The 22,500-nt window shown below is 42.7% G+C and overlaps 1 protein-coding gene across 3 annotated transcripts in view; it reads right to left on the reverse strand.

Moving 5' to 3' along the window:
* The window catches only part of LOC147027681 (uncharacterized), a 76,789-nt gene that overhangs the window by 1,003 nt on the left and 53,286 nt on the right, over positions 1–22,500 (reverse strand). For all 3 annotated transcript variants that reach the window (XM_085877223.1, XM_085877224.1, XM_085877225.1), the window contains 2 exons: positions 13,854–14,088; positions 1–3,612 (listed from right to left, as the gene is read on the reverse strand). The exon at positions 1–3,612 is cut by the window's left edge and continues 1,003 nt beyond it. In XM_085877223.1, coding sequence (XP_085733349.1) covers positions 184–1,104 — 921 coding nt within the window. In that variant the 5' untranslated portion in view covers positions 1,105–3,612; positions 13,854–14,088 and the 3' untranslated portion in view covers positions 1–183. The remainder of the gene's footprint in view (positions 3,613–13,853; positions 14,089–22,500) is intronic.

Here is a 22,500-nt window from a genome sequence, read left to right on the forward strand (position 1 = left end):
TGGCCTTGATGGCCTTGATGCTCATGCAATTTTTGACATTGATGTGACAGTTTAATTGTCAGAGCAGGGAGGGGTTATATAGTACTATTCGTCGGATGTCAATTTTTGGTCCACAATCTTTCCATTCCTCCTCATTTTGATGTTGGCAGCGTTTCCTCCATCTCCTCCATCTCCATCGGCTGCTCATCTCCGATACTTCGGATATCCATCGTTATCTTGTTCAGTGAACTTTAGAAGTTCTCTGGGGAAGTGCTTGCTGCATTTGCCATCCCTCATGCAAACACAATTTTTGTTGAAGACACCACAGGGACCGAACACCATATTTGCCAAAATGATGTGGTGCAGTTCTGGATCTTTCTCCGGGTCAGGTATTTCAGCTGAGACGATGTCATCAATTTGGTCTGGCTTAATCTTGCTGTCCTTGCAAAGCCACAGTGGGGTGTGGGCATGAGGAAGTCCACATTTCTGGAATTCAACTGAGTAGAGTAATGCTTGGACTTTACCAAAGACATTGGCTTTCAGGAAATGCATCAGTTTGTTCAACTTCAAGTGAAAGACTCTTGCAATGAGCTCAGGCCTGTTGTGGGGGAATTGTGAGCCGATGACATTGCATTTTATTTCCTCCCATGAGCGATTGGTGGTCATTGCGTCCATGATCTGCTCGTGCATGTACCTTGGTCCTCCAGTTAATACAGCTGGCAGGACAACACGTTGGCCCACTTGTGTGGGATCACCATCTGCAGCCAGCAGTGAGTCTCTCAGTTCTTGGTACGAGTTAGCTCTCAAGGTCATATGCTCCCTCCTTAGATATTGCAGCCAATCGGTCTCCATCTTCAAGTAGGCATTTACCATGAACTGTCGAAACAGCCTTTGGGCTTTCAGTAGTTGCCTGGCCTGGGCAATTCGGTGGTCACAGTAAAATTGCCTTTGCATGATTTTCCGATGTCTTGTTCTCTTCAGATACAAACTGCAGCTGTCACTGCCAAACAGAAACAGTAAAGGGTACTGTAAGGGGTCATATGACCAGTGGAGCTCATTGATATGCTTCAGTCTACCATCCCGTTGTCTCGGAACAATGTCTCTGTTAAATGGTTCATTTAGCATGAGAATGGCGATCTCATCGCAGCACCGACCACTGAAACGTCGTGTGCTGGTTTTTGGGCTTTCTGTCTTCGTTGATGACAATAGTTAGGTCTTGTGTGCCAATCTGTTCAAGAAAATCCATGGCTGTCCTAAGGTTTTTGACATGACTGTTGGGCTTGTCCAGCATCCGTTTCAGTATGTCCACAATGGTCAGCTGCAGTCCATTTACAATGCCCACCCTTGTGGTGACTTCCTCCTCGTGGCTGTCAATGAAGTAGATTTGTAGAAATTTGTGTTTTCAACCAGGAGGGGAACCTACCCGATGGCATATTTGTCCTTGAATGCGGTATTGAGGGTTTCATCCAGGAAATGACACTCTTGACAGCCAAGACTTGTCATTTGGAAACAGGAATTGTATTTCCTGATGTTATCCAGGAAATGGGTTGACATGGAAGATGACTCATCAAGCACTGCTTGCAAAAATGAAGTGCGGTGGGAAATCAGGCACGATGTATTGTCCTTTAGTGCAACATTGAGTAGATGTTTCAGCAGGGAACTTAAGAGTACCACAGTATTCACACTCATCAGTCATGCTTCCCACACTGGCTCTGCAGACAAACTCTTCACGAGAATTATTAAAAGCACACCTTAGATTTGTGCATCTTCTGTTTCTGCCCTCTCTGCGAGCCTCAGTGTCTCTTACCTGTTCTTCCTCTGTGAAGCATATGAGCTTTGGCCTTCTGTGAGTTTCAGGGTTTCTTGCCTGTTCTTGTGTCCCATCGGCACCATCCTGTCTTTGCCTTTGTTTATTTTGAGCGTCAGAGCTTCCTCTCGATAAGACAATTTTTCTTTAATTTTCTTTTTTCTCAGCATTTCAAGCTCTTGTGGTACGTGTTGCACCTTCGAGCGCTGAAAAGCAAACAGATGCGGAAACGGCGAATAAGCAATGCCAAATCCGCAAATGTCACGGGTGGAACCCCGCACATAATTTCCTCATTCTGCTTCAAACTCAATCTCTCCATTTCCATTGCAATCAGCATCATTCCAACCACAAATCAACACTATACCATTAATATAACAAAATACAACCACTAATGAGGTAAGCAAATATAGATGCCATTCTCACATCATACCCAATCAAACGGATGATCAAGAAGGAACCCAATGAAGTAAAGAGCAAAGCTGAGTCATCAGGAGGAACCTGGATAGGATTCGGGTTTCAGGCACCACTCCACAACCCTCAAACCAATCCAGGCGCAGCCAAGTGAGCCTTACAGAAAAAAAAAAATTCTGCAAGAATTCACTTCTCCTTCGAGAGATAAATCACGAAAGATTGGAATTGAGAGTAAAATAAATGAAAGAGAAGAAAAAACAAGAATTAGAATGAATGAAGATAATTGTGGAAAAAAAAAACTTTTAGAAAAGATGTTAAAGGACCAAACAACAAAGATGTCGGGAAGAACCCAGACAGACAAATTTCAGTAGTTACTCCTCAGGCTCAAATGCAGCAACATGTACAATCTACCCAATACAGAGGAAACTGCCAGCGAGAAAGGGAGGATGCAAAACCCTTCGTCCAGATCGAAAATTAAAATCATAATTGTATCGACAAATATATGAAACCTCTCACCCACCTTGGAATGGATAAAAGCAGGGTCGTTCAGGTGGAAACTCAAAATCACAATTATATTGAGATATTATCAAACCAGTGAATGTTTTTGCCGAACACGTGATTGGGTATACTGCTCGATCGGCAGTAGCTCCTTGCGGATTGAAACTCAAAATCATAATTGTATTGAGGTATTTATGAAACCTCACACCCACCTTTGGACATCCGCTGGGACCCCAAAACGTTCCACAGAAGGCTGGACGGGACTATCCCAAAAACTGACGGAGTAGTTCAGGGTCAGATGGGCAGACAGACAGATGCTCCTGATTTATAGTATCGATAGATAGGGTGCTTCAAAAAAAAAAGTGGACTATTTGAGCATTTTATTGTAGAAAAATTACAAAAGGTAGCAAGTTCAGTGATACATTGCTGGAAAGCATACACCATGACATTCTCAAATCACTTGTTATACTGCTTGTTGTAATTGACATTTTCAATTCAATATGTGCTCCACCTCTGTTCAAGCAGGCTTTGATCCCGACTCCAAAATTCTCCACAACTTGTCTGCAAGTGGCTGGAGTAACAGCGTGACAGTATTCCTCCACCTCCACAGCGAGGGTTTGAGGTTTGTTGGCGTAAACTTGACCTTTGGCAGCACCCCAAAATAAAAATAAAAATCCAATGGATTCAAATCCGGGCTGTGGAGTGCTCACTCATGCACTGTGCCCAGGCTGATGACACGATTTCCAATCAGGTGGTGGAGCAAATCGATGGTTTCACCTGCAGTGTGCGGTGGGGCACCGTCCTGCATGAATCATGCAAATATGAGTTGGTTTTGAGACGATAGTTGAGTGAGATTCTAGTTGACGTAGGGTCCTACCAACTACTTGTGACAAATGGCATACCACCATGACCATAACCTGCAAGAGAGAAGGGTATACCATTGAAATGACAATCAGGCTGATAAAATAATTCACCTTTTCTGAAACACTATAATATATGTGTATATATATATATATATATATATATATATATATATATATATATATATATATATATATATATATATATATATATATATATATATATATGTATGTACATATATATATATATATATATATATATGTATGTACATCTATATTAATATTTCGGCATGCCCCTTTTTTTGTTCCACCACCAGATTTTTGTGACTGCATGAAATGAAACAAGCTTTGACATACATAGTAATGACATTATTGTCTTCCTTAAGAGACCCCTCAAAATTCATTTTGATGATTATGGGAGTTAAACAGTTCATGTTCTCCATTTGCAAAATGGGAGGAATTATTGCACAAAAAAAAATAAAAATGTTTCCCATTTTTTAAAGGACCACTAAGATGAGTTCGTAAAACCTTTTGAAGAGTATGTTATTAATCACGAAACGCCATAGTAAATTGCTCATGTTATTGAGCTGTCAATAAGCTATCAATCATAGACTTATAATAAACTCACTTGAGTATTCATATCTCTATTTCAATGCGTAATATCAAGCGGTACCTTCATGATGAGCTAATAAAAACGGTCTCAATGTCCGTCCGTCCGTATATCTGTTCACAATCAAACCGATCGTGATGCATTTTAAGGCTTTCCGAGAGCTTTGGAGAGATTATCTACACTCCCGCACGGTGCTGTTTTTAGTATTCCTACTGAACTTCATTAGAACATAGATCGTCGATGGATGCGCAGATCCCAGGAGAACAACAATAGCTGCACAGAACAATTCATATTATCGATGGATAAAAATGATATTTAATTGATATTATAATAAATTGTTTATTTAAAATATCTTCAATTTTTGTGAGTTTTTAGTTTGTTGTGAAATATTAGGTCCTCAGGTCTCCGCATGGTGGCGTACAGGCTTAAGTCGTATTTCTGTTTACTACTGTAGAAAATCACAGAACCATCCGATCGACATGCTGTTAACAGTTTCAGAATCAGCAAAAAGCTACAACATATGAATATGTACACGAAACTGATCCGGCCTTTTGGATCACTTTAAAGTAGGGTGCCCTGTAATTTTAATGCGCTCTATGGATCCTCCAGAACTCACGAATGGTACACGTTGTGTCGTCATTAAACTACGTGGTAATGTCATCGAAGTGGAGCTACTGCGGGACAGTCGAAGGGGAAAACCTGAATGATAATTATCAATGGATAAAAATGATATAATATATTGTTTAAAATACATTCATGCTATCTGTCTTTTACCATATGTTGCCAGTGACACCCGTCGAAGACGGGCACCTTTACTCGTAAATAAATATATATATATCTATATATATATATATATATATATATATATATATATATATATATATATATATATATATATATATATATATATATATATATATATATATATATATATATATATTAGAAGATTGGGGCAGTTGGGATTACACATTTTTAAAGAAGAAGAACGTGCTTCCAACCAAAAGTAAAAAAAAAACTAGATCGGCTCTGCTAATTTGAGCAAAAAAGCGAGAGCAGACCCGGTCTCAGGCACAACAAACCCCGAGCCTCGGCACGTGTCTGGTTGTTATTTCGATAAGACCGCTCATTTCCAGTCACATGCTTTTTAGTTAGGTTCCTTGTGTCCATAATTTGACGTTCGTCGGAATTTTTTGGAGAGTGGCTAATCCCAACATTTTTGAAAAGCTTAAACAATACCAAAACAGAAAATCCATGTTTCACATTTTTTTCAATGCATATAATGTGGTCAAATACGTCGTCTTGGGGTAAAAACCCGTTTTTTTTTAATGTCAGCTCTGAAAATTCAAAATTTATCGCAAGCAAGTAACTGATGATGCATAATTGTTAACTTGAGGACAGTTCTTAATATAGAATACATATAATCTGTATTTTGAGCAATGGTTGCCATGGAAATGGCTATCATTTTGTCAAATTACTGTTTATTTAATGTATTGCTTTCAAATCTTGAAACAAGTAACGCATGAATATGGTGATCAGTGAAATGTACTTAATGTCAAATATGAGTTTGTAGCCAATTGGCATCACTGTCTCTAATGTCACTCATCATTGCCATCGTCATCATCACTCTCGTGGTCATGCCATTCAATGTTTGGGTTCTCGTCATTCTCACACGAAGTGCTGCACATGCAAAGATTAGTGCATGTTAAGTTCTTGGCCCTGCAGGAACATCTCTGTGATGAACATTCTGTCTTGCACTGGCACCTTATCATCTCGATAATTGCCTTTGGTGCAGGGAGAATGTCTGTTGTTGTCGGTTTGAGTTGACCACTCGTGTCCTTGTGGAAGCCATTCTTTAATGGATCAAGAAATGTTTGCTGAGAAATTGCTGCTTGACCCCAAACGTATGCCTGGATATGTACCCGCATGATATGCTGCCTCAGAGCACCGACAGTTGGTGGTAACTTGTCATTCTCAGCCATGTTCTTGCAGAAGAGATGCCACCGAAGTTCAGGGATGCTGGAAATATTGACACCACTTGGACAATAACCTGAACAGACAAATCTTGCTAAAGTTGTGTATGGGTCCTCTGACAGTTCAGCATCCTTACAGAGCATAGCAAAGGCATCTACCATGTCGTCATCGGCCTTCAAGTAGCACTGGAACCCCTTTGCCTTGCCATGTCGAGCGAACCGCCCAGTATTATCGGCACCTGTGAATGCGTGGAAGGCTGGCAATGCCTGGGCTCTCTCCTCACCTAGGGCCTTCCAGATGGCCTCGATTTTGACAATGCTAGATGCCGTTGAGATAGATGTGTGTCTTGGCAGGAGATGATAGTTTGCTATGGCAAGAACCAGAACATCCGTATCAGGTGAGAATATTGTCAGCTCAATATCTCCCGTGTGTTGCTGTGATGCAGCTATTGCTTGCTGGATCATCAACGTATCGGCCTCCTCATGGTTATTCGCCTCAAATTGGAGACCCCTGTTGCTCAACGTCCACCCAGATGCCGAAACGACTACCACCTTTGTTGAATCGCAGTTGTATTCTCGAGTTTTCTCTGCCAAGTACTCCATCAGATCAGTCTTGGTTTGATCATGGGACAGAAATCGACTCATCATGATGTGTTTGATACTGGTATCATCCTTGACCTGATATTGGGCGTCTTTGACGTCGTTTGTCTGTGGTTGTGCTCTTGAGGGAATCTTGCTTGGATGTATCAAAAACAAGAATTACATGGTCGAAGCCTCTGGTCAGACTCATCACCCTACCATTGAAACATTCACTGAGGTCCTTCACCGTCACGACCATTGCTGGTTTCTTGGTCATTTTCTGGACAACTACCATTCCATCCACGACTGCGACCTTTGTGCTAGTACTGCCATCAAGTACAGCATCAGCGGGTGCTGGTTCCATATGTGTGGCATCAAGCTCATCTTCTGGTAAAGACGGTTCCTTGTTGGCAAACTTCTCCAAGTTGTGGATTAGCTTCGACTTGTCGGTGCATGACAGTAAGCTACCGTTTGGTGCAAACAGGGCCCTCGGTGTCACAGTGAATTCAAAGTTGCCAATTGCATCCTGCTGGTCGACGTCCCTGCTGGATCTGGAGAGTACCATCAGTCTACCATACAAATCCTTGGTTTCTTTTAGATCTACTGTCTTGTCCCTGATCTTGATTGCTAATGTTGTATTGCCAGACATGTACATTCTGTTCTTCTCCTTCTTCACTGGCGCCCATCGGCTGACATCACCATTGATCCGTTTCGCAACAAAATCTTCATAGAGATTCTGTCCCGTTTCATCAATGTTCAGTATCTGTGGTACAAATTCTTCTGGCACATAAGCGTGGGTGACCACATTGAAGAGCTGGTTACCCTCAACTTCAAATGGATTTTCATGACTAAGTATGGCAGCCTTGATTTGGTCAATTGCATTGTGTTCACGCTTGACGACACTTGGAGACAGGCCATGGTGCTCAGTGATCTCACTTTCCTTCAGACCAAACTGTCCCTTAAACTCGCAAGACAGGTGTGACAGTTCAGGTGCAGCCAAGAAGAATCGCTGTCTGGCATTTGCATTATTTGATATGCCAATCAGACCAGAGTGAACCTTCAGCAACCTGTTCAGATGTTCAACAGCGTGGTCTGCTCCGATCGATACAAATGGGATAGCATTCTTGGCGACCGAAATATTGCCTGCTTCGAGCTCCCTCCAGGTCTCTGGATGGCTGGTCTTAAGCGCATACATGTCGGATATGTACCTTGGCCAGAGCCGCTTGTACTTGATTCTGTCCATGGCAAAAATATCTTGCTGAGTTCTTCACCGGCTTGAGGATGAAGGTTTAAGTCGGCATTCCGAGATGCTGCAACAAAATGCAGAATTGCCTCTACTCTGTGGAGATAGTTCATCATGGCCATGAACATGGCATTCTTTGGGTGGCTGGCCTCCCATTCCTGAAGTCTCTCAAACAAGTTCTCATTGATGATGACTTGGAGCAGACAGTTGCTGGCTTGCTGCACTGACTCAGCTTTCAGTGCTTTGTCATGTTCTCCACAAGCAGTTTGAACTGTATCCGTTGCAACAACGCAGACTTCCTTGAGATGCGGATTGTCCTTGAAGAATTCTTCTGTTGCCATTTCAGAGAGTGCCACATACGAGTACATGTGAGCTTGAAGTGAGCGTTTGTAATGGGTGCATTTCAGAATCTGTCTTGTGGTTGCAGATCCATACACATCGGCTTCCATCCAAGCATCGTCTATGCCAGAGTTCTCTATGGATGCACCCAGACCTCTCAGTGCAGCCATGACGACATGTAGCTCTCCCAATCTGGGAACGATTATTGCCTTTTAAGTCAGGCCGAGCATCCAGTAGCTGAATTACCTTCTCATAGAGGGCCAAGTCACAGGAAATGACAGTCGGGTGATCTTTCCCAACAGCAAGCTCTTTCAATCTGTGACATTGTTGTAACACAGGAAAAGCGTTAACACAGGAATTCAAAAAAGCGTTTTTCACCCCAAAACGACCTTTCCAAAAGTTTTTTTTTTGGAAAGTTTTTTCACAAAAATGTGAAACATCATTTTTTTATTTAAATAGATTTTAAACTTCTCAAAAATCTATAGGTTTGCTACTCTCCAAAAAATTCCAGCGAAATTACACAAGGAACCTGACTATTTGCTTGAGGTCAAATGGAGGAGTGCTTTAAAAAAAAAATTGCAAAAGCAAAATAAACATCAAATTACATCATTGATGGGGTGCTCTGCTCTTTTTGATTTTAACTTGCACCTGATCTGGTGTTGTATGTGTGTGTGAGCACGTGTGCGTGCTTGTTGTTGTTTTTGAGTTTCTGGGGCACAAACACGGCTGGTTTCGTGTCCGGGTTGGGCATGATGAGGTGTTGGTTGTGCGAGTGTTGGGGTTCTCGTTGGGTGTTGTGCACACGTGGATGCGGTGTTTGGGATTGAGTGTTGTTTGTTGTTCTCCTTGTCTAGCCGTTTGCACCATCCAGTTTTTGCCCTTTGCATCAGAGGTGTGTATTGTGTGGGTTCCTCCACAGTCTCCCCAGTTAGATCACCCTCCCGTGGATTTTTGCTACTTTGCTTTTGCACAAGTGATATATATGTACTAGCATATACCCGTGCTCCGCATGGAGTTGAATGGGTGGCAAAAGGTGGATGAGGCATAATAGTTGATGTTATGGGAAGCTGGGGCGGGTGTCATTTGGGATGCGATGCACTATGGTTACCTGTCCTTAGTTTTCTAAAGGACCTCCCTGTAGATGACATTTTGGGTGAGTGTCTTGTTGCTGAATAGTCATTGTGAGGAATTATTGTCCATTTTGATAGATATATCGGAGTAACCTCTTGCACGTAAAAATGCAACATAAAGTTGGTCATGGGAGAACACAGGGGCTGGGAGGTATATTCTGAGTTTGTGAAATGTTTGGCCTTGGGATTTGTTTATGGTCATCGAGTTTGTGAGTCTGACTGGAAATTGCATCCTCTGCAGTTTGACTGGAAGGTTGGCGTCTGATGGGGCAAGTTTAACATGATATAGGCCTAGCCCAAGACTGAACAGGAGCAGTGGAGGGTGACCGAGAATCAGAATGCAAATTTCAATGAACGACACTTTTTGGCGCACATCCACTTTTTGGCGCACATCCGACGATCGAACACCGCTGGACACTTTAATTTGAAGATCACACACGCAAGACACAACACAGGTAATGATGGCGGTTGAGAAACGTTAAATTACGCACAGACGTTAACAGAAATATATATATTTTTTAAAATAAATCTTTACTTTATATACAATGTTTCTTGTTACATTTTTTGTGTCAAATTCATCTTCTGAGGTAGTCAGCATGTGCAAAAGAGGGTTTTACATTGCAGACACTGTTTTATACGAGTGGCATTACGCCTCTCGGCGGTGACGGTCTGTCGACGACAGACGTAATGACGTCAGCGGATGACTGATGATGTCATGAGGGAATTATGCCTCTCAGCGGTGACTTCACACGTCGCCATGCAAACGAACGTAAAACTTAGAAAATCGCCAAAAAATCCCAAACCTCTCCATCTGGCGCGATCTCTCATAGCCCATGCTGTTCATTAGACCACAGAGCACCCGCATGCCGAAAGTGGTGACAATCCGTCTGGCAGTTTTGGAGGAGATACGTCAAATTACACGCAGACGTTCACAGAAATAAGACGTTCACAGACGTTACTTTACCATATACATGAGGCCAATACATTGTCGAAGCAGTCGTATTTTATCAGAATATCCTCGCACAGCTTTGACCTTGTCAGATACAGTGCAGCACAGCCTTTTGAGGCTGCCTCTCGGTTTATCTTTCAAAAAAAAAAAAAAATCTCGTCGAAACTTCATCCTGTGATATGTTTTAAAGTATATGTTATATCGCTTCTCAAAGTCGACATGGACTGCTCCAGTTTGATTGCACTTCTGTTGATCCAGAGAAGTTTCCTAAGAGATTGATTGCAACTCGTAGCGAACCGTAATTTACGAACAAAGACTGCCTGCGTGTTCACATCACTCGATAGGCTTCATGCCGACTGTGCGGCTTCAATATGAGGTGTACTACTTCTGTGAGAGTCAACCAGGAAGCGACAATAACTTGTAATGTATTTTAGTTGATTCGTCTCTCAGGTGGCAGCTTATACCGTTTTCTTACAAATGTGGAGCCGTTGAGAGCTGCTGTTTATCTTGGTGTTAACAATTACAAATTTTAATTCCCCTCCTGGGTGCAAACGTTTTCCAAGTTAACAAATTGTACACATAAATGTTCCTTTTCCTTCAGGGTGAAAGGTTACTCTTTTTCTTTGTTTTTTTTTTTGAACCACTCACTTTTGTGTCTCGATCCAGTTATAAACAGTCATCATTATGCGGAGAGATGCATCAATGTGTGTGCCCCGTCCCTCGGATGGATGTTAAACCGGGCATTTCTCTGTCGGCATTAGTTGGTGTGCATTAAAGATCCCATGGTGCCCTTTTCATTTGAAGACGATGGACGGATTTGGACGAAACTTGGTGGACGGGTTGGGTGTGTGGCAAAGACGAATTGATTCGAATTTTATGAAGATCCAGATACGGATGTGGATATGAGAATTGTTAAAGTGATTCTTCACCATTGAGAGATAGCGCTAAAAACGATATACCGTACAGCACGACGTTTCAAAATATTGTCAACGGATTATGACAAAACTTTTTGAAGTAGTTTGGTTTGTGACACGAACAAGTTGATTATATTTTAGTTCATGTTTGGATGCAGATCCGGCCTTTTTGTGAGATACAAAACATAAACTGTTCAACCTGGCGGAGGTATGCACTCTACCGAGTGCCATTCTAGTTCTAAATGAAAATGGACCCTCAGGAAATAAAAAGATTCCAGCAGTTCATGAAAGCATTAACCAGCGAATTTTAAGAATTGCAAGATTTTTTTTTTGCAGAAACCATTTCACTTTGAGTATTTTGGAAAAAAAGTTTGGAAGGGGAGTGGGTGTGGATAGATTTGATTATTGAAGGACATTCCCATGATTAAGCAATGGATTTTCTCAACTGAAAGCTGAGAATTTGGTTTGAGCAATTGCTCTGAGCCTGGTAGGTCGGTGGTTCGATTCCAACATTGGCCGAATAATAAGACTTTTTTTTAAATGGCACATGCTGCTTTCTCGTTTGATACTCTGCATTTCTCACACAGATATACCCTGTGGGTTGGCATCTCGTGGGGGATATTCCTCGTTAGTTGTCCCGCTGGCTACAAATCGAAAAGCGATGTGACAAGATGGTGTCTCCGGCAGCCAGAGTGCACTGGGAAGTTACATCACTTCTCCCAAGGTCACCAACTGTGTTTGAGTGAAGGCAAGTCGGGTGATATCTGTCTGCATGAAACAACAGCTCCTAATTGGGCCTTAGAATGCCAACCCATGGGATGCATCTTTTTGTTTCTGGGTTTGAGCGATTTGGACGTGGGTTTAACCATGTTCAAGTGTACCTTTTTGTAGTAGATTGGTGATTTGGCCCCTCAACCCTGCTGTTGGTCCTCCCCACAACTCTCTCTCTCTTTCTCTTTTTACTGTTCCTTTTATTCTGTCATGTCCTGATCCATTCTATGTTCTCACTCCTCCACGAGTCTCAACAATGTATAAAGAAAAACCTGTAAAACTAAAAGAAAAGGAAAACATGTTCATTGGAGTGGGGGAAGCAAAGTCCGGCTAATGTTTCAAGCATTAGCCCTTCATCAGAATAAAAGAAGAGCAAAAGGTCAAAACATCAGTCACACTTTGCTTCCCACAGTAGTTAACATACCATCATCCATCTTCAATCGATCTATTATTTTGTATGCAGTCCATGGCTGCTGGTTGCATCATTGTTGGGAGCGCAGCTGTGCCACTAATGCAGTGCTCCCTGTTTCCAGTTAGTTGGTACTCATCTTGCCAACCTTGGAAGGATGACTGGCTGAGTCAACCCAACGGGTGTTATTTAACGGCACAACGGGGGCTCAAACCAACAGCCCTAAGACCTTAAGCCAGCCACCTTAACCCTTAAGCCAACACCAGGCTTCATCTTCAATTGATGAAATATATTGTTTAACTTGTCCCTCAACAAAGATCCACACTAGTTTTCATGAAACCCACAGTACTCTGTTGTATTCCTACCATCAGTTGGCCCTTTCTAGCGATGCTGTGTTGAACAGCTGGCTCATGATGCTTGTAACCTCGGTTCAAATCCCATAAACTGCACTATATGTATTTGCCCATTTTCTACTAATATCCTTGGAATTCAACATAAAACACACCGATGTCTCCTGATATTTTTTTCTGCTTGTCATTTATATACAAGCTACTCCGTGAAAGCGTTCGATCAAACTGTTAAAGAAATGAAGTGGAATATTGAAAACTGATTACCCCTTCGTTTATAAGTGTACTTCAACGGCCCTCTCGGGATCCATGTGACATGAGAATATCAGTCAACCTCAGCATCAGTCAACATAATCTGATGAGAAAAGTTTTGGTGGTTGGGCATGGAGGGGAGTGCAACAGCGAGCTTCCAATGGTGATGCATGTCTCTAAGTAAATGTAGCCCATTTGATGTACCATTTGTTGTCTTTTGTGGTCGAGTCAATAAAAAAATCCCCTTTTAAAGAGCGACAGAGCCAAGAACATAATTTCTTTTCCTGTCTGATCAGGAAACTCACCCACGATCTGTTAAAAAATATCGAACATTGGTTGGAAACTGCACAGGAAAAAGACTAACAACTATAATCGTGTTTCACTGGCACAGGACCATTCCGACATGATTTGGGGTGGAAGGCGAGGTTATTGACACCCACTCATTCCATATTATATTATATTTTAAAGGTTTTTTTTTTAATCACAATATCATTTTGAATGCAGCCATATGTATATATTTTCAACATATCATTTTTGACAAATTTGATGGGCAGCCATATTTTCCTCGTGCCAGCCTTCCATACGGAGTACAAGCGTACTCCAAGATACGCTCAGCTTCAATTGTCACCTTTAGAGTTTTGCAATGCCAGCACAGCAGAAGTGGATACAAATACAGTACGTATTTAACTTTGTAAAAGATGTTGCAATTGATCAATTCCTCGAACATTATCAACACCAGTTCAGTTCAAGCAATTTGACTACATCATCACATCCTGTGTACTTACATCCATTGCATCCCTGCACAAAACGATATATTTGATGATGATTACATCGGCATCCTGCCCTTTTGCTTCTGTCTTGCCACCGCTAGTAATGTCAGGGACGGCTGTTCTTGTGTCTCTATCGATTTATCGACTTCTCCTCTTGACCGGCCAGTGCCGCGTGCCGAACTGACTTTCTCCATTTCAGTCTTCTGGGGCTCAAACAACATCACCAAGCTGTTGCACTCCTTTGTCCAACCTGTAACAGATTGAGGAAATGTCATTCATCTCGTACTTTTCAAACTTCTGCGTTTTTTGAATTCGATTCATGATATATGGGACGTTTAAGGAACGTGTACGGATGATAATATAGATCGTAAAGAAAGGTTCCTGAATGAGTTAATCTTCTAATGCCTGTGTAGAGTTGTATGTTGGGTTTAATTCATGATCACTTGGTCTGTTCTCCCATTCCCTGTATGTTATCTCTGAACATAATATAAAGTGTGCCTTCAGATTAAAGTTATCGTAACTTTCTCAAAGTATACAGGTTAAAAGATCTCAAAACTCGAATTATTGCTGTTTTTAAAGGAAAAGATGAGATATTCTCATGAACAGGTGTCAAGTAAATTGTATGATGAAGGGTAATGATCTGAAGGGTGGTACAGAGGTAGCACATTCACCTTTGAGATATGTGGTACACATTTGATTCTCAACCAAACTATATACTGTACTGTCGGATTGATGCTTCGCAGGGAGAGTGTTGCATCACAAAGTATACCATCCCTCCAATGGACGGATGGATGTTAAGATGGAGGAGGGGGGTGGGGGCTAAGGGCGGATATAGAGTGAGGAATGCACAAAGACCGACCACACACACTCACCCTCCGATCATTACACATGTACACCATCAACCATCCACACGCAAACTACCGCCAAGTCCTGCCATTATCCCTCCACCTCTTTATGTCCAATGCTTCGAGGTACCAGACTAATTCCAATTTAAACCAACGTAGTCTTTCTGTTGCCATGACCTTTCTAGGGAGACCATTCCATGCATTAACTACTCTCTTTCATTCAGAGTCCTGCCTTACTATTGTTCTCTCCTTTCCTTTACTCTCAGGTTATGGCCCCTGGTCCTATCACTGTCTATTCTGCTGAAAAACTCTTCTGCACTTATTTTGTTTCTTCCCTTCATTCATTATCCGAAGTATCTCAATCATATCTCCTCATAACCGCCTCCTTTCTCATGTACATAGCCCTGTATCCTTCAGCCGCTCTTCATAGCTTCGTGTAACTAGTCCCAGAATCAATTTAGTTGCCCTATGCTGAACCCTCTCGGTATGGAAGCTACGTCCTTCCTCAGATGTGGTGACCAAAACTGCACAAAATGCTCGAGGCGAGTCCTCACTAAATTCCTGTGCAGCATTAACACGACCTCCTTAGATTTATCATTTATTCCCCATCGAATGCAACCTAAAACCCTTTTATCTTTACCCTTGCCACCAGGCACAGTGCTGTCGACTTAACCCCCCCCCCCCCCAGATATATTACCAGTAAACAGATCCTTCTCTTGTGCAACACCCACTACAAGATTGCCCCTTGCATCATGTACTCTGTTATTTCATTGTTCTTTCCCACTCCCAAAATTTTACATTTATTTATGTTTCACTGCACCTGCGAAACTTTTGCCCAAACTATCAAAGTATTTATATGTTTCTGGTGATTATAATAGCAAATAATTAAAGAGTTTCCACTTCTGAAACTTACACGAGTGTCAGAATTACCATATCATCATGGGATGAACACCAAAAACCCAACTGGTTCATTAAGAAGCTTCAGAGAGAGGGTAATCTGATACCCTGCCTGGTCTTGATGTACGATGTCAGTCCATATGTTCTTGCCTGGTGTTGGCTCAGTGGTTAGGGTGGCGGCTTGGGATCCTAGGGTCCTGAATTCAAGCCCCTTGGCCGTTGAATTAATACACCAGGGGGTTGACTCAGTCTGTCATCCTTCCAAGGTCAGCGAAATGAGTACCAATGTGTACTGGTAGAGGAGCACTGCATCAGCGACACAGTCGCGCTTCCAATAAATGATAGCTACCCCGGCAGCTAAGCTGCCATACGCAAGAAGAAGAAGAAGTTCAAATGTTGTGCTCGACTGTAAATGCTCTTATGGTAACTTGGGGAAAGGCAGCCCAGTCCAAAATCCTGCGAAGCAGTGGAAAAAATAACTAACCTCCACTGTATATGCAACAATGAGGTAAGAGCATACATCTTTGGCTTTCGAAGGTTTGCTTAATCAACTTCACCAGAAACGCCCGCTCCCTTCGGAAGTAGCTTGGGGGTAGGGACGGGTTAGGGGTAGTGGGATTGGTGGGGCAAATATATTTTGTGCCATGGCCAATAATCCCTCCTGTCTGCAGCAGAGGTCAGTAAACCAATTGCATTGCGGCACGTGTACAGGCGAAAATTGTAAGTCGTCTCCCCCTCTCCCTTGCAGGGGGGTTGTGCCCATGTCCTGACCTTGGGTATTCCCAACACGTATGCAATTTATTTTATTATGCTCTAACAGGAACACAACCAACAAGGATAAACACTATAAAAAGTGCTGTTCGTGGCTGGACATAGATACATGAACTTTTTTCATTATATATAGTATTAAGGTTCTGTAAAACCGCATGCCTCAAAGGAAATGGCACCCACACACAGCGATCCCCAGGCAGTTATTTCATTAGTCTTCCTGCAGTCAGACCTTCCCCTCATGTCTAATGGGTTAACGGGACGAAGTGCATTGCGTTGGTCGAATAATTATATCTCTATCTTCTTTTAAATTCCGATTTCAATTTCAACCCTTTCCTTTTATCCATTATACAAATCCAACCAAGCAAGCAAGCAAGCACCCATACACAATGTGAATAACAGACACTCACGTAACGCTGTGAGAGACTCACCACCAGCACTGTACAGAAGTGCCATGCGCGCCCTTTCATTCAAATCTGCATGCCAATTTACGACGGCGTCTCACATTGCTCAACCTTCGCTCACCAACTCGACCACCAACATCTCGCACACACGGGAAAGGTCATCCCGCGCCTCCTCACACCTCCGCATCGATACAGTTCGCCAGCAAGCAGAGGCGTGCTGCAAGGCCCAGGTCGCTCTGACCGCGTGGTGCGGGGACGGGCCAAGCACTTCAACAGCACCAACCACATCTCAACGGGGATGCTCCGAATGGGCATGCGGGACCGACACGACCCTCGTCCAGTCGCCAGAAACACGGCCCGGGAGTTCGGTGCAAGGCTCCGGGCCGTGTCGTGCCGGAAGTGCGAATGAGACCATTTCCGGCCCCAGGAGCCTGGCAGGGTGGGGCCAGGACCCAATAGGGGAGCATGATTCGTGTGACGGCACGTCAATTCGGCACGGCACCCCATCCTTCGCCCGGGGCTTATAAAAGGTGGATCGCGAAGCCGTGCACCCTCTCCCACTGCTCTTATCCACCCACCTGCCTGCTTCGCCCACTTCTCTGCCTCGCCCACTTCTCCACTTGCCTGCCTCGCCCACTTCTTCATCTGCCTGCCTCGCCCACTTCTCCACCTGTTTGCCTCGCCCTCGCCTTCACCTCTCTGCTCCGCTCTCTCTTCACTGCACCTCGTCTGCTGGCACTGCATCTACACTCGGGGGTTTGTGTGCAACAGACGTTCTTCTGGACCAGTGGAGCACACATTTGCGACAGCCCAGCCAAATTGATTAAGCAGGAGATTACATGCCAACTCTTGTGGTGGGATCGCTCAAGCGGAGCGTCTCCAAAAGCGTACTGGGTTGTGCGATCGGCCGACCACGCCAGGTATTGGAAGGCCATTAGTCCTCATCTGCTCTCCTTCCTTCTGGCATTCTAATCTTCATCAGGTTTGTGTGTGTCTGTGTGTGTGTCTGTCTGTGTGTCTGTGTGTGTGTCTGTCTGTGTGTGTGTCTGTGTGTCTGTCTGTCTGTCTGTCTGTCTGTGTGTCTGTCTGTGTGTCTGTCTGTGTGTCTGTCTGTGTGTCTGTCTGTGTGTCTGTCTGTGTGTCTGTCTGTGTGTCTGTCTGTGTCTCTGTCTGTCTGTCTGTCTGTCTGTCTGTCTGTGTGTCTGTCTGTGTGTCTGTCTCTGTGTCTGTCTGTGTGTCTGTCTGTGTGTCTGTCTGTGTGTCTGTCTGTGTGTCTGTCTGTGTGTCTGTCTGTGTGTCTGTCTGTGTGTCTGTCTGTGTGTCTGTCTGTGTGTCTGTCTGTCTGTGTGTCTGTGTGTCTGTCTGTCTGTGTGCCTGTCTGTGTCTGTGTCTGTGTCTGTGTCTGTGTCTGTGTCTGTGTCTGTGTCTGTGTCTGTGTCTGTGTCTGTGTCTGTGTCTGTGTCTGTGTCTGTGTCTGTGTCTGTGTCTGTGTCTGTGTCTGTGTCTGTGTCTGTGTCTGTGTCTGTGTCTGTGTCTGTGTCTGTGTCTGTGTCTGTGTCTGTGTCTGTGTCTGTGTCTGTGTCTGTGTGAGAGATGGCGCCTGTCTTTGCATAAGTTAAGATTGTGGAAGATATAACGGGATAAGTCTGCTCTGTGTCTGCTTTTGTAAATTGCTTGCCTTTTGTCACACCCCACAAATTCCTTGCTATCCCTGCTGTACATAATAATAAACCCATTCACTGAGCCACATTCATTTCCTCACCTGATTGTAAATAAATGCTTTGAATAGAAATGTTCCCAACTCGTTTTCATCTTTTTGATTGGTCCAACATGGTCCGTATCCAAGCCGAGCCCGGACATTACCCCCCAACGATCTGTTTTCTAGCCGGTACGTCCTTGGCAGTTACACTTGGCTGCATCTGATCCGGGAAGGCGATCTGGTTTGAACAAGGCGTACTGAGGGTGTGTCCCCCAGTAATTAGATCACGTGACCATTAGGTAACCGGTTTCCATTATATGGAGGACCCTAAGTCATGTGGTTGAGTTCTTGGCATTCACGGTTGATTAGCGACCCGTTGCAAGATGGAGTTGTCCGTGTGTGGCGGCCTGTGATTCCGGAGAGTCTGAGGGAACCCGAGGTAGCTTTCCCCCCCTCATGGTCTTTTCGCCCCTGACCCCTGGTCTGCAACAATAGATTATTCCATCCCAAATAAACTATTTTACAGAAATCAGAATCATAATGTTGTTTTGTTTTGCTAATGCAAGGCCTATCATTATTAACGAACCATGGATATCACAGCCAAACATAATCAAGGGGAATTAGATAAAGACGATATGAAGGATGGCGAGTGACAACTTTCCTGAGATGCACTTGCCTTTTAAATGATCTAGTCAGAGTTTGATGACCAAACTATAAAATATCAGACTGGCGCTTCGCAGGCAAGCCAAAGCGTGGCGGTGCTCAGATAGACATTAAGCTGGGTGTTCCATCTGCTAGCATTAGTTGGTGGATGTTATATATCCCACAATATGTTTCACAAAGAGTAGGCGAGCTATCGCCAGTGCCTTGAACAACTTCCAAATTCTTACCCTCACTTACAAAGTGTTACCTGTGATCCCACATGTATAAATATACCCTGCATACTCCATGGGGCTCTGACAGGATGGCTTGGAGGTATGCACACTCTCCTCTGAGTCATTTCAACCCAGCCATCTCCTCTGAGCCATTTTTGATATAAAAAGGTATTGAATGCTCCGTGTATATTCAGCTCTGATATATATATATATATATATATATATATACATATATATATATATATATATATATATATATATATATATATATATATATATATATATATATATATATATATATATATGCACAGTCTGTCGATCTCTATAGAGTACCACAGCATCGTCGCTTTCTCTCGTGAGATTACATGAATCTTTTCCCAAGTGATGCAGTTATCTCAACCATAATGGCTATCTGGTGTGGGAGGTTATTTTTTACATTTTTTTGCATACAAAGTCGAGGCCCATGGAGGAGTACCTTGAAACAAATAAGAAATTTGGCCACAGGGTGGTTGTAACGATCGTGTAAAAAGAAAATCCTCCTTTAACCCCAAATCGGGTTGTATTTTACAGGTCTTGGTCCTGTTATTTCATTTTTCTCAGCTATCAATTAATCATTAAACCTCAGTGAGTATATAAATCATGGAGCCTTTGTGAGCATGACGTTTGGAGCTCAATTTAACAACCTCCTTTAACTATATATTTTGCATTTGATTATATTTTTAATCTAATTCCAGAAAGAATTAGAACGGCACTCAGTAGAGCGCATACCTCTGCCAAGCTGAACAGTTTACGTTTTGCATCCCACTGATCGGTCAGATCTGGACATGAACTAAAATTTTATTGGTTATTTTATCATAACCTAACCAACTCATCCACTTCGTTTTGTCATAATTCGTCAACAACTTTCTGAAAATTATGCTACATATCGTTTGTGACCCCCATCTTTCAATGGTAAAGAATCACTTGAAAATAAAAGATAAAAAAACTCTCATCTCCAGATCCTGATTCGAATGTTCACCGGAATCAAATCAATTCAGCTTTGTCATACACCCAACATATGCACCGTGTCGTCCGAATGCCTCTATAATTTTATTGAGGTTATTGTGTTGTATATCGTTTTTATTATCCCCCATTATGCAATGGTGAAGAATCACTGAAAAATTCTCGGATCCGAATATTCACCAAAATCTAATCAATTCGTCCTTGTCACACACCCAACTTGTTCACCAAGTTTCGTCTGAATCCACCCACAACTTTTTGAGATATGCTATATATCATTTTTGGCCCAATCTCTCAATGGTGAAGAATCACTTCAATTACAATGGCACTCTTTGACATCGCAACATCGACCGATATGCCTCTACCCACATTATTACTTCATTATATATACTTGCACAAAGTTTGATTTAAATCCCTTCAGCTGTTCTCAAGTATCACGTTTTTAGCTGACACGACCTCTGACCTTTGACCTCTTGATGCTGAAATCTAATCACTTCATCTATGCATCAAAATATATATTTACACCAAGTTTGGTTCAAATCCCATCACTGGTTCAGAAGTTAGCACGATAACAGAATTTATACCTAACAGGACCTCTGACCTTTGACCTCTTGACCCCATAATCAAATCGGTTCATTTTTGCATCATCATACATATTTGTACCAAGTTTGACTTCGATCCCTTCAGCCGTTCTTAAGTTATCACGGCAATGAAAACCTATCACGAAAGAATGGACGGACAGCCGTACGGACAACCCGAAAACATAATGCCTCCGGCGACTTGGTCAGTGGAGGCATAACAATTCTATTGTCCGGATCCAGATTTGGATCTTCACCAAAATGGAACCAATTCGTCTGTCAAACACCCAACCAATCCACCAAATATAGTCTGAATCCGTCTGTGACTTTTTGAAATATCCTGGTCACAGACAAATAGACAGACAGATAGACAGGGGTGAAAACAACCTCCATCCACCTTCGGTGGCGGATGTAACAATCGATTTATTCCACACGTATGAGGGAGGGGTGAAAATGAGAACAATAAGATTGAGAAAAGTAAAAGGAACGAGGAAGTGAAATGGGCGAGGGGAGGAGAGATATCTATAGAAATCCTTCAGCTCATTGAGTACTTAATAACTAATTGGACATCTGGAACATCAGCTGAGAACTGTCCATCATCGAAGTTTCGAGCTTTCAAGCCCAGAACCTCGACAAACAACGGGTCCACAACATTAGTTGTGCCCGAATGTCATCCAATTCAGAGAGAGAGAAAGAGAAAAAGAAAAAAAGCGAAAGAAAATGAGATGTATAAGAGGAAAGAAGAGGCGTGCACAGACACAGGGGAGTCAAAAATTCCACCATGTTTAATGTGCAAGTAATAAATAGATGGCTTTAATATCCATCACGATACAGCCCAACATCTGCAATGGATATCAGCTGATGCCGACATACATAGTTCAATAAGCATGATGCCGAGGCATTCCCAGGACATTCTAGGGATTTTTGTATTTTGATGGACCGTTGGGATTATTTTGTTTTTTTAAGGGAAGAATTCCCTACATTTTAAAATGGAGTCCGTGTCCTGCGTGCCTGCCAAAAGGCGCTCAGTCTACATACAATTAAAGAGAACAGAAGTACATACAAGGAAAGCAGACGTGTGGAGTGTGTGTAAAACACTGGTGCAAAGTCATTTGCTCTTGGTGCTGATTTTAATTACAAACACAGCAAGCCAGTTCACGAGCACTTCCTTTCAGCAGACCTTGCTCCGCATCTAGATGAAGAGGCGTTTTTTTAACGGTTTGTCGATAATTGTTTCGTTCCTTCTACTGTAACGCCTGACAAGAGCCTATAGTCCTGAACATGCTTCGCCTCCCCAACAGCCCGGCCATTCCACATTGATTCAATGCACTGTGAATACAATTAAAATACAATTTGAAACGTAATATATCCTTGAAACATCTGCAATAAATGTCATTTGTTTTGCGGTTTTCTGTTTCCATCACTTGAAATAATTCAGGTAAGTGTGCTGCGGACGGATTTGCAGGTGTACGTTGCGCGTGAGTTATAGAATCGTTTTGTGGAACCTAAAATATGACATCACTATTATTCGAGAGGTTTTAATCATCGGCTTATACACAAAAATAATATACGTGTATCAATTTGTTACACGTACGAT

This window comes from Eptatretus burgeri, chromosome 4 (assembly GCF_056783735.1).
Source record: "Eptatretus burgeri isolate ZD-2024b chromosome 4, Ebu_testis_v1, whole genome shotgun sequence".
In the NCBI taxonomy this organism is placed as follows: Eukaryota; Metazoa; Chordata; class Myxini; order Myxiniformes; family Myxinidae; genus Eptatretus; species Eptatretus burgeri.